This window comes from Mizuhopecten yessoensis, unplaced genomic scaffold (genome assembly GCF_002113885.1).
Source record: "Mizuhopecten yessoensis strain PY_sf001 unplaced genomic scaffold, ASM211388v2 scaffold7763, whole genome shotgun sequence".
In the NCBI taxonomy this organism is placed as follows: Eukaryota; Metazoa; Mollusca; class Bivalvia; order Pectinida; family Pectinidae; genus Mizuhopecten; species Mizuhopecten yessoensis.
Window position 1 is genome coordinate 571,653 of NW_018407210.1, and position 13,305 is coordinate 584,957.

Here is a 13,305-nt window from a genome sequence, read left to right on the forward strand (position 1 = left end):
TACCATAGTCACACAAATTAGTATTGGACCCTACTGTACTCTCTAACAATACAATAGTCACACAAACTAGTACTGGACCCTACTGTACTCTCAAACAATACTATAGCCACACAAATTAGTACGGGACCCGACTGTACTCTCAAACAACACCATAGTCACACAAATAAGTACTGGACCCTACTGTACTCCCAAACAATACCATAGTCACACAAATAAGTATTGGACCCTACTGTACTCTCTAACAATACTATAGTCACACAATCTAGTACTGGACCCTACTGTACTCTCAAACAATACCATAGTCACACAAATAAGTATTGGACCCTACTGTACTCTCTAACAATACTATAGTCACACAAACTAGTACTGGACCCTACTGTACTCTCAAACAACACCATGGTTACACAAATAAGAACTGGCCCCTACTGTACTCTCAAACAATACAATAGTCACACAAATAAGTACTGGACCCTACTGTTCTCTCAAACAATACCATAGTCACACAAATTGTTACTGGACCCTACTGTACTCTCAAACAACACCATGGTCATACAAATAAGTACTTGACCCTACTGTACTCTCAAACAATACTATAGTCACACAAATGAGTACTGGACCCTACTGTACTCTCAAACAATACTATAGTCACACAAATAAGTATTGGACCCTACTGTCCTCTCTAACAATACTATAGTCACACAAACTAGTCCTGGACCCTACTGTACTCGCGAACAATACCATAGTCACACAAATTGGTACTGGACTCTACTGTACTCTCAAACAACACCATGGTCATACAAATAAGTACTTGACCCTACTGTACTCTCAAACAATACTATAGTCACACAAATTAGTACTGGACCCTTCTGTACTCTCAAACAACACCATAGTCACACACATTAGTACTGGACCCTACTGTACTCTCAAACTACACCATAGTCACACAAATAAGTACTTGACCCTACTGTCCTCTCAAACAATACTATAGTCACACAAATTAGTACTGGACTCTACTGTACTCTCAAACAACACCATGGTCATACAAATAAGTACTTGACCCTACTGTACTCTCAAACAACACCATGGTCACACAAATAAGTACTTGACCCTACTGTCCTCTCAAACAATACTATAGTCACACAAATAAGTACTGTACCCTACTGTACTCTCAAACAATACTATAGTCACACAAATAAGTACTGTACCCTACTGTACTCTCAAACAATACTATAGTGACACAAATGAGTACTGGACCCTACTGTACTCACAAACAATACTATAGTCACACAAACTAGTACTGGACCCTACTGTACTCTCAAACAAAACTATAGTCACACAAATTAGTTCTGGACCCTACTGACAGTACTCTCAAACAACACCATTGTCACACAAATAATTACTGGACCATACTGTACTCTCAAACAACACCATAGTCACACAAATTAGTACTGGACCCTACTGTACTCTCAAACAATACCATAGTCACACAAATTAGTACTGAACCTATACTGTACTCTAAAAACTGGACCCTACTGTACTCTCAAACAGCATCATAGTCACACCAATAAGTACTGGACCCAACTGTACTCTCAAACAATACCATAGTCACAAAAATTAGTACTGGACCCTTAACACCTAAGTCACAAAAAACAGTCACGCACCAAAGTACCAGGTCTTACTGTGCTGTGTGACTTGAAAAAGCCATAACAGTCACAGACGCAGGACTGATGAGTACCAAACATTACCATTGTACCACAGTCACTGACAGTACACAAGCCTACTACACAGTCACAGAAATCAGTACACAAGGCCACCCCACTGTCACAGAAAACAGTACACAAGCCTACCCCACTGCCACTGAAAACAGTACACAAGCCTCCTCCACTACCACAGAAAACAGTACACAAGCCTCCTCCACTGTCACAGAAAACAGTACACAAGCCTACCCCACGGTCACAGAAAACAGTACACAAGCCTACCCCACTGCCACTGAAAACAGTACACAAGCCTCCTCCACTACCACAGAAAACAGTACACAAGCCTACCCCACAGTCACAGAAAACAGTACACAAGCCTACTCCACTACCACAGAACACAGTACACAAACCTACCCCACAGTCACAGAAAACAGTACACAAGCCTCCTCCACTGTCACAGAAAACAGTACACAAGGCCACCCCACAGTCACAGAAATCAGTACACAAACCTACCCCACTGTCACAGAAAACAGTACACAAGCCTACCCCACAGTCAAAGAAAACAGTACACAAGCATACCCCACTGTCACAGAAAAACGGTCACAAGCCTACCCCATTGTCACAGAAAACAGTACACAATCCTCCTCCACTGTCACAGAAAACAGTACACAAGCCTCCTCCACTACCACAGAAAACGGTACACAAGCCTCCTCCACTGTCACAGAAATCAGTACACAAGCCTACCCCACTGTCACAGAAAACAGTACACAAGCCTCCTCCACTACCACAGAAAACAGTACACAAGCCTACTCCACTGTCACAGAAAACAGTACACAAGCCTCCTCCACTACCATAGAAAACAGTACACAAGCCTACCCCACAGTCACAGAAAACAGTACACAAGCCTACTCCACTGTCACTGAAAACAGTACACAAGCCTCCTCCACTACCACAGAAAACAGTACACAAGCCTACCCCACAGTCACAGAAAACAGTACACAACCCTCCTCCACTACCACAGAAATCAGTACACAAGCCTACCCCACTGTCACAGAAAACAGTACACAAGCCTACCCCACTTTCACAGAAAACAGTACACAAGCCTCCCCCACTGTCACAGAAAACAGTACACAAGCCTCCTCCACTACCACAGAAAACAGTACACAAACCTACCCCACTGTCACAGAAATCAGTAAACAAGCCTCCTCCACTGTCACAAAAACAATGTCCTAAACAGACAAAAAAATACAACCATCACTTAGGTACTGTTACAGTGCAATGATTTCTAGGTGAGGATATTAAATTTCTATTGACGATGAAGAGGGTGCTAATTACCGTCACTTAGGTACTGTTACAGTGCAATGATTTCTAGGTGAGTATATTAAATTACTATTGACGATGAAGAGGGTGCTAGTTACCGTCACTTAGGTACTGTTACAGTACAATGATTTTCTAGCTGAGTATATTAAATTACTATTGACGATGAAGAGGGTGCTAGTTACCGTCACTTAGGTACTGTTACAGTGCAATGATTTCTAGGTGAGGATATTAAATTACTATTGACGATGAAGAGGGTGCTAATTACCATCACTTAGGTACTGTTACAGTGCAATGATTTCTAGGCGAGTATATTAAATTACTATTGACGATGAAGAGGGAGCTAATTACCGTCACTTAGGTACTGTTACAGTGCAATGATTTCTAGCTGAGGATATTAAATTACTTTTGACGATGAAGAGGGTGCTAATTACCGTCATTTAGGTACTGTTACAGTGCAATGATTTCTAGGTGAGGATATTAAATTACTATTGATGATGAAGAGGGTGCTAATTACCATCACTTAGGTACTGTTACAGTGCAATGATTTCTAGGTGACTATTGACGATGAGGAGGGTGCTAATTGCCATCACTTAGGTACTGTTACAGTGCAATGATTTCTAGCTGAGTATATTAAATTACTATTGACGATGAGGAGGGTGCTAATTACCGTCACTTAGGTACTGGTACAGTGCAATGATTTCTAGGTGAGGATATTAAATTACTATTGACGATGAGGAGGGTGCTAATTGCCATCACTTAGGTACTGTTACAGTGCAATGATTTCTAGCTGAGGATATTAAATTACTATTGACGATGAAGAGGGTGCTAATTACCGTCATTTAGGTACTGTTACAGTGCAATGATTTCTAGGTGACTATTGACGATGAGGAGGGTGCGAATTGCCATCACTTAGGTACTGTTACAGTGCAATGATTTCTAGGTGACTATTGATGATGAAGAGGGTGCTAATTACCATCACTATGGTACATGAGCTGAGCACTTGGACAGACTGGCTCTCAGTAAGTGACAGACGTGTGTGCACTCTACATGTTTCTAGATGGATTACCACTTTTTCAAAAATAAGTGAACATGTGATCGGGTCCTAATCTCTATGAGTCAGTTCTCTAGCTATGTTGTACACTCAACATTTGAAGTTTTCAGCATACAAATACACTGTATTAATTTGATACCAAATAATCAATAATTATAGCCAAACATTGAACCTTTTTTTCTGTTTGGATATCATAAATATTTTTTTCCGATTAAAAAAAACATAATTAGAAAGCCCTAATGAGCAAACATAATGTGGGAGACATATGGATTTTGTTAAATTCAAAATATACATAATAGGAGCTATAATAGGTAACATTGTCCTTAATATGTTAATAGACTGTAGAACAGTCAACTTAGGGAGACAGTGTTAATGTCAATTAGGTTTATTGAGTTAACGACAACATTTAATAACAGGCTGTATATATAAATGAAGGTATCAAGGTTTGACTTGTCAAAGCTTGACAAGGGGACATACTTCTAAACTGGTGGATTATATAGAATATATATATGAAGGTGGTTTTCCTTATTGGGGCTGACAGAAGGGCATTATAGGATAGGGAAAGGGTCAAGCTATTAAAAAAAAAAATATTAAACAATCGCAAAGTTGATTTCATTTCGTATGTGGCATCCTTCATTTTCCATATAATAAATAAATGAATTCGGGTGGGTGGGCAAAACGGGGATTCTTGGATAGTAATACATACATCGTGAAAAAGACTGCCCAATACCAGATTGTGATAAGTGAATTAAGTGTGGTATATCTAGGGCTAAATGATGTATGTTTGTTTTTGAGAAGAGACAAACCCACCTTCAGCCCAACAGGGGAATCGTGATAAATCTTCAACTGATGACTCGTCAGGGACGACTGCGTCTTGCTACAGAAAAGGAACAATACCTGTTGGTATTCAGCAAGCTGTAAAAACAGACACACTGCAGGAGGAAAGAAGATATCTTTAATTTGGAACTAAACAGTAACGAAAACGTGATGTTTTCCGCCCCCTCACGACCGGTTTATATGTACAGATACACAGGAGTTAGTGTTTGTTAGCTATAAACTTGTCCAGACACTCAGAAACCGCTAATGTTTCACAACGATTCACAATTAAGTTGTAAAGCGAAGCTGTTCAATGTTGCATTTGCAGGTTCTCTGGAGGAGATGAAGCAGTTTATAGCTTAGGTTTCGTTGTTAAACAATGCGGTTATTAGGGGGGGGGGGGGGGGGGGGGGGGGGGGCTAAAAGTAGATGAATTAAAGTAATCAATTACTCAATGACTAAAAACAAAACTAGGCGTGCCTAGAGAGACATAATCAATGCTTGATTTGATCAAAGAAAAAGACAATTTTGATTTAGTGATTGACAGTAACATTGAATTATTTAAGTACTTCGTAGACAAATTTTTATCAGCACCACCACAAAAAAACAGTGGCGGATCCAAGCTGTTCAGAGGCCTTCCATGTCTTGTCATCATCGAATAAATCAGCAGCTTATCGAGTAAGCCCTTTGTCTACAAAGCACAAAATAAATAAGAATCAAGTATTGAATATTACATCGTAATAATATGAGAGTACAAGCCCGAGAAGCCACCAATTCATGTCAAGGACCCTGTCGCTGTGACATCGAACTATATCCCTGATCAGTAAAGGACCTTGTCGCTGTGACATCGAACTATGTCCCTGATCATTAAAGGACCTTGTCGCTGTGACATCGAACTATGTCCCTGAGCAGTAAAGGACCTTGTCGCTGTGACATCGAACTATGTCCCTGATCATTAAAGGACCTTGTCGCTGTGACATCGAACTATGACCCTGATCAGTAAAGGACCTTGTCGCTGTGACATCGAACTATATCACTGATCAGCAAAGGACCTTATCGCTGTGATATCGAACTATATCCCTGATCACCAAAGGACTTTGTCGCTGTGACATCGAACTATGTCTCTGATCAGTAAAGGACCTTGTCGCTGTGACATCGAACTATGACTTTGCATTATTGAACTATATCCTTGACCACCAAAGGACCCTGTCCCTGTACCTTATATTAACCCATATTCCATGTCCGTAAATAAAAGGACATTATCACTGCGATGTCGAACTCAGCAAATGATCTTGCCGATGTTATTTAGAACTACATCCTTGATCACCCATGGACACAAGTCTGAAGTATTCTACCGACATATTTTTACACTCAACTGCAGCAGCATAAAGAAGACGGATTTTAGCACGAGTTTCCTTTGGCCCTGACACCAGACTTTGACATTTTGACTGATAGTTACTGATAGTGGGCCATCAGTCAAAATGTCTAAGTCTGGTGTCAGGGCCAAAAGAAACTCGGACGAACCAATTTCCCAAATTTAGGTCGGTGCAATTTCGCAGAGACAATAAGAAGCAATAAACATTTAAATGTTATACAATTGAAAAATCTCAAGTTACAAGTGGATCAACAAAACAAGGTTTATAAAATAGAAGTTGGATCATAATGCTGAACGTTTTATGTGCCACGCATGGCTCCAATGTTAAGTAGGAATCGCGTATCGTTTAACACTTGCCCGTCATGTTTCCCATTCAAATTTGGTAGCAACACGAACATGTGAACGTTACCTTTAAATGACGCCAAGTTTTATGATAATAAATTAATGAGAAAGATGCGTATCGTGGACGGACTGACAGCCGATTATTACAGACGTCTACTACGTCAGTCACGCTAAACGTCGTTCGGGTCCTCAGTCATCAACAGCGCCACGCTACGGCAATCCCCTCCCGTAAATCTGATAACGATCAACAACATTTTCATGAATGAAACTCGTAACTTTTATCGCATCTGTCATGTCGCTCGATTTCAAGAACTGGGTTTACGATACTTCCGGTCTATACACGGGACTCGGATTTTGTATATATGATGAATGAACACGGCATCGTCAATAGAAACAACCAGTTATGTGGCAAATGGTTCAGGAGACACCATGCCGGATCGAAACGCAACCATGTTGAGACCCTTGCAGGGTTGTAAAACGCAACCATGTTGAGACACCTGACAGGGTTGTAAAAAGAGAAAGAGACGGCTTACATAATTTAAAGTAAACGCCACGTAACCATGTGACATCAGAAAAGACATAGCTCCTTGGATCAACCAACAGGGTTGTAAATATGTAACAAACAACCATACGCAACAGAAACAGACGGCTCGTTTGGGTCTCAGATATAAGAGTCGGTTCCATTTGACACCTTCCAGGTTCATACATCATAAAAACACCTATTGATGCTAATTCTACGAATAATTAAAGCAGTATAAGTATTCAGAAATATGTACATGTCACTAGAACATGCATAACAATCTAAAGTGTCATCGTTTTACCCTCTCTTTGAACGGGATAGGTTTCTTTTGAGAATGTATATAAAAGGTAGGCATCAGCAATAGCTGGACACTCTAGAAAATCCCACAATACAGTACATATATATATAATGTTACACCTGAACAGGTAAGCAGGTGTAACAGTATATATATGTACTGTATTACGGGATGTTCTAGAGTGTCCATCTAATGATATACTATTGCATCTGAAGAGGTTACCACAGGAGGACAGCGGGGGCTACACTACGGACGTCGTCCCGTGGATCACAGCCGCTGCGCCAGCATCTGGGGAGCTGTCCGACCTTGGAGCGTGGCCTGGATGGGTAGGATATTTTGAATCTTAGAGGCCCTGGTAAGCGGAAACTTACCCCCTCACGTCGACCGAACACAGACTTCGTCAGTGAAGGAAGACGAAAAACCCGTAACAACAACAACAACAACATGAAGAGGTAAACGTTCGTGAAATATGTTCTTTAGCTCATTATCATATATCTACTTGCACGGTACACCTGCGCTTTGTCGGGTCATCCGTAATTTGATTAATGATATGGAAGCGTACTTATTAATTCTAATTGACAGAGTTATCAATTACAACTATTAAATGTATTTCTTATAATGTATGCTGATGATACAGATTTATTTGCAGAAGATATTAACGATCTTCAAAATATGATAGTTGTTTGTAGATTGTTTGCAAGCTTATACTACTTATAAATGGAGATTAACGGTTAATACTGAAAAACAAACAAAATAGTTGTTTTCAGAAAAAGCAAACGGATATTACCTAAGGAAATTTGGAAATTGAATGAAAGGACCATAGAAGTCGTAGACCAGTTTTTAGCTCACCTGCCCGAAGGGCAAGTGAGGTTATGCTAGGGTGCGGCGTCCGTCGTCCGTCCGTCGTCCGCCTGTCCGGCGTCAACTTTTTACTTAAACAACTTCTTTTCAGTAGCCAAAAGGCCTAGGATGATGATATTTGGCCAGTAGCATCCTGGAATCAAGGGCTACTAAGTTTGTTCAAATGAATGACCTTCATCCATTTCCAAGGTCATAGGGGTCAAATATTTTAAAATCTTTAAACGACCTCTTCTGAAGAACTAAGAGGCCTAGGGTGATGATATTTGGCCAGTAACATGCTGGGATAAAGGGCTACCAAGTTTGTTCAAACAAATGACCTTCTCCCATTTCCAAGGTCACAGGGGTCAAATATCTTTAAAACCTTTAAAACAACTTCTTCTCAATAACCAAACAGCCTTGGATGATGATATTTGGCCAGTAGTATCCTGGAATCAAGAGCTACCAAGTTTTTTCAAATGAATGACCTTCATCCATTTTCAAGGTCACAGGGGTCAAATATGTTAAAATCTTTGAACGACTTCTTCTGAAGAACTAAGAGGCCTAGGGTGCTGCTATTTGGTCAGTGACATGCTGGGATGAAGAGCTATCAAGTTTGTTAAAACAAATGACTTTCACCCATTTTCAATGTCACATGGGTCAAATATGTTAAAATCTTTAAACGACTTCTTCTGAATAACCAAAAGGCCTAGGGTGATGATATTTGGCAAGTAACATGCTGAAATGAAGGGCTACCAAATTTATTCAAACAAATAACCTTCACCCATTTTCAAGGTCACAGGGGTCAAATATGTTTAAAACCTTCAAAACTACTTCTCTATAACCAAGAGGCTGAGGGTTGTAATATTTAGCCTGTAGCATTGTGGGATGAAGCGCTACCAAATTTGTTAAAATGAATGACAATTATTCTAGGTCACAATGGTTAAATATGTTTAAAACCTTTAAACAACATCTTTTCAATAACCAAAAGTCCTAGGATGATGCTGTTTGGCCAGTAGCATGCTAGGATGAAGGACTACCAAGTTTATTCAAACGAATGACCTCGACATATATTAAAGGTCACAGGGGTCTAATATGTTTAAAACCTTTATAAACTACCTCTTCTCAATAAGCAAAAGGCTAAGGGTGATGACATTTGGCCATTAACATGCTGGGATTAAGGACTACCAGGTTTGTTCAAATGAATGACCTTCGCCCATATGCAAGGTCACAGTGGTCAATATATGTTTAAATCTTTAAAAGACTTGTTCTGTATAACCAAAAGGTCCAGGGTAATGATATTTTGCCAGAAGCATGCTTGGTTGGACGACTATAAACTCTGCTCAACCTTATGTCCTTGTTCGACATTCAAGGTCACAGGCGTCATATGGTTAAACCTTTAATATGTTCTTATGAGTCAAACACTGATATTCTGCCTGTAGCTGTATTTTAGTCCACTTTAAAGATTATTTGTGAGATTAATACCAGGTGAGCGATTCAGGCCCATTTGGCCTCTTGTGTTATTTAGGATTAGTCTTTAATTATAACGGAAGGTTTACGGTGGCTCAGAATACTTTAGCATTTCAAGGAAGGATGCTTATCATCTTTTGAAGAATAGAATTAAGGATTATATGCTTAATGCTGAAAGTAAGATATCACTATTTGACACATATGTAACATGTATACTTAATTATGTTTGTGAGGTGTGCGGTCATTATCCAGCACCGAAAATATCGAGACGGGCAGATACTCATTACATGTACAGCGTAAAATAAATATTATGAAATATTGGTTAAAGTTGATAAAAACAAATTATTGTTGTTGTTTTTTTAAATCATGTTATGATGCTTTTTTGAGTTAAAATATCAGAAAGCCAAATTGTAAATTGAACTGGATTTATCAAGTTAAAAATTACATATGTAGAATTGGTTTAAATCATATTTGGATCGCCAAAAATGTACAAAATGAAAAGCATAATTTTGGAATTGTATTCTCAGAGCTTGCATGATGTATTTATTCAAGAACTGCGTAGTGAATTTGATAAATCTTCTAAATGTGACTTATATAAACATCTCGTCGATAACTTTTAAATTCAATTTTACTTAACAAAGCCCTTAACTTTTAGTATCAGACAATCACTGAATAAACATCGCATGCAAACACACTCTCTTATTATTGAGTCAGGACGGTACAATGCCGTCACAAGAAGCCAAAGAATATGTACTGTCTCTAACAAAACTGATGTAGAAGATGCGATGCCTTTTATACTACTTTGTCCAGCTTACAATGAGTTCAGAAATACAGACTTAAAACAATATTATTATCTACATCCAAGTGTCTATAACTGCCACTGCCACTGCCATAAGCCCTTGTGTGGCAGTAAAACATATATGTTAAATGTGAAAAAGGAATTATCATCCGACATCTTGTATATTGTACTTTATTATGAATCATGTGTTATGTCATTGTATAACTTATATATGCTGTATTGCATTTGGTAAATAAAGAAACTTGAAACTTGTCCAGTGCGAACATTCTCTGACTCTGACGATAGCCCTTAGATATTAGAGGAGATATTAAAAAGTAATTGGATGTATCTCTGCGCCTAACAAGACCTACTGGCGGGAAGCGCGTGTAAACGGAATTGACGTTTGTCCTTGGAGAACACGTTAGCCGCAATATCATCCGTGTATGTCCTGTATCTAGTGTTACTCACTGGAATGTTTCCATGTGTACTTGGTCATCAGAACCGAACTGCATGCAGACTTCGGAGGAAACGGTGTATATGTGTTGTTTATGTGTAACAGTATGATATATGTTGGTGTGTCCTCGACATTGTGTTGACAACAGGCCAAGGCCCATGTCTTATTATCGTCCTAGTGATCATCCCGTTGCGTGCGTGCTATTTCCTTCTCGTTACTCTTGCAATTGTTTGTTAATGAACATATTCTTTGTTCTTTAATCACGGGTAACCATTTATTGAACATCTAAAATCGTATAAGACGAGTGGTAAATAAACAATGTAACTGCGAACCGTCCTTGGAAATAGGTCGGCGAATGATTGTATGATATTGTCATATCGCTAATATGTGTATGCTATAATATGATATCGGGGAGAGCTTTATCAATCCACCAGCACGATGTTCTTCGAGATTGGCACTACAATCGGGTTTCCTCGGGAAAACTCGGCATTATAATTTGACAATATTGACACACCTGGTCGTCCGTGTATAGACAGAAATATTCACAGAGCCACGACGTCCATTTACAATAATATACTGACGAATGTTTACAGCTCCAGTAGGAGTCTTCCAGTCCGACTATAGATACGGTATTGTATGTAAAACTAAACAATGGCACTTAACGGTACCGCGAACGTCTACATTGTCTATATTGCAAGATGTAGTTGGCAAAAACGTGTAGAGCGAAATCTTTATTGACCTACCTTCGTATCGTGTACAGCGAAGTCTGTATTGACCTACCTTCGTATCGTGTACACTGATCTATATATAGGATTGTATATAATTTATCGTGTACACTGATCTATATATAGGATTGTATATAACTTAATTGCGGGTTACGTGATCGCTACACTAATATTCAAATGTCCTTCAATCTATTTTGAGGCTTCACAAAAAGGACAGCTTACCGAAATGTTTGTCACGGTTCAAAACAGATTTATAAATAAAGATATCCATTCAATCTGACCTGTTTTAGGTTACGAGTTAAAAATAGTTCTTCCTTTATATTTTTGTCATCGGACCGGTTACACAACGGATGTTTGTCATTGTTTCGTTCCGAGTGGTTCGTTATCCGGCCGTTCAGTTCAAAATATCAATAAAGCATTGACGATAAAACAACTCGACCCTACTGGGCTTTGTTGGGTTAATTGAAAGCAAGAAATTGTCGCGTTTAAGTCAACACGATTAGATAACGGTTTTAATTTGAAAAAGAAAACGCACACACAATGGTGCGGCTGTTCCGCCAATTGGTCCTTAACTTCAGCTTTCCCAGCAACAATAGCCACATGCATCTACCCACATGATGAAAAACAAGGGGTCGCCGAGTACATGCTGGCGCGGTAAGGATCATTGAACGTACACAAGCCATGCACTCCTTGTCATTCTTCATGTGCAAACACTACGGTAATGTTTAAGATAAAAAAAAAAAAAAAAAAAAAAATGTTACGAAGACAAGGGAAGCCTTTCGGACAGTGTATATAGATACGTCGATTTTAAGAATCATGTATGTCATTACTTGGGCCTTCAGGGAAGTCACTGGGTACTAAGTATAATTAAAAATACAGTTTTGATGTAAACATATTTTATTTGTCATACAAAAAAACAACATGCATTAATTATTTCAATTTAGAAGAGCATTCTCCAACACATTCCATTATACAAATACCAAAAATACAAAATACGAGTCAAAACAATAACATACACTGGAGCACCTGTAGAACATAGATTATTTTGCTGGTTAAATTATGGTGTTTATTTAAATGGTATAATGTCTACAAACGACTTAAGTGTTGATGCCATAAACCTTAGTGGGTTTTTTTGTCATTAGGATGTGTTTAATACTTAGGTATTGTCGAGTCTCGTGTCAGTAAACAGTGATACGATAATTCTATGATCGCCTGTTAAACTCACACAAGTTATCATGTGTGGTAAGATATCTACATCTGTTTGTGATCGAAATTGTACAAAACTCCACGTTTCTGCAATTATGACATAATCAGAAATAAAACGAACGTAAAATACCTGCATCTGTTTTGCAAACAATCTATACATTTTCCGAGGGATACATAGTAGGCGTACATGGGAGGCGGTCTAAGAATGCGGTCGGCGGGGTCACCAGGAACTCGATGACGGGAAGCAAGTGCAAAGCCATAATTACGCCCGAGAAGCTATTGGATAAGGCTATTGTACAGGATGACTCGGATGTTTTTACTGAAATGTTGTAAATTGCCAGACTGTCGTATTATGCTGAGAATCGCTCGGCTACGGTTTAATATTGAGGATATATTGTTTAGAGTTACTAGGCTATGGT

At 39.0% G+C, this 13,305-nt stretch overlaps 1 protein-coding gene across 1 annotated transcript; it reads left to right on the forward strand.

Moving 5' to 3' along the window:
• Positions 1-1,727: 1,727 nt before the first annotated feature.
• Positions 1,728-2,930, forward strand: LOC110454317 (mucin-5AC-like). The gene has a single exon (XM_021503764.1). It carries the CDS (start codon positions 1,728-1,730, stop codon positions 2,928-2,930), a length of 1,203 nt encoding a protein of 400 aa, XP_021359439.1.
• Positions 2,931-13,305: the final 10,375 nt, after the last annotated feature.

Bases quoted from the DNA above. Each gene is read 5' to 3' on its own strand.
- LOC110454317 (XM_021503764.1), top strand. From the start codon at position 1,728: ATGAGTACCAAACATTACCATTGTACCACAGTCACTGACAGTACACAA.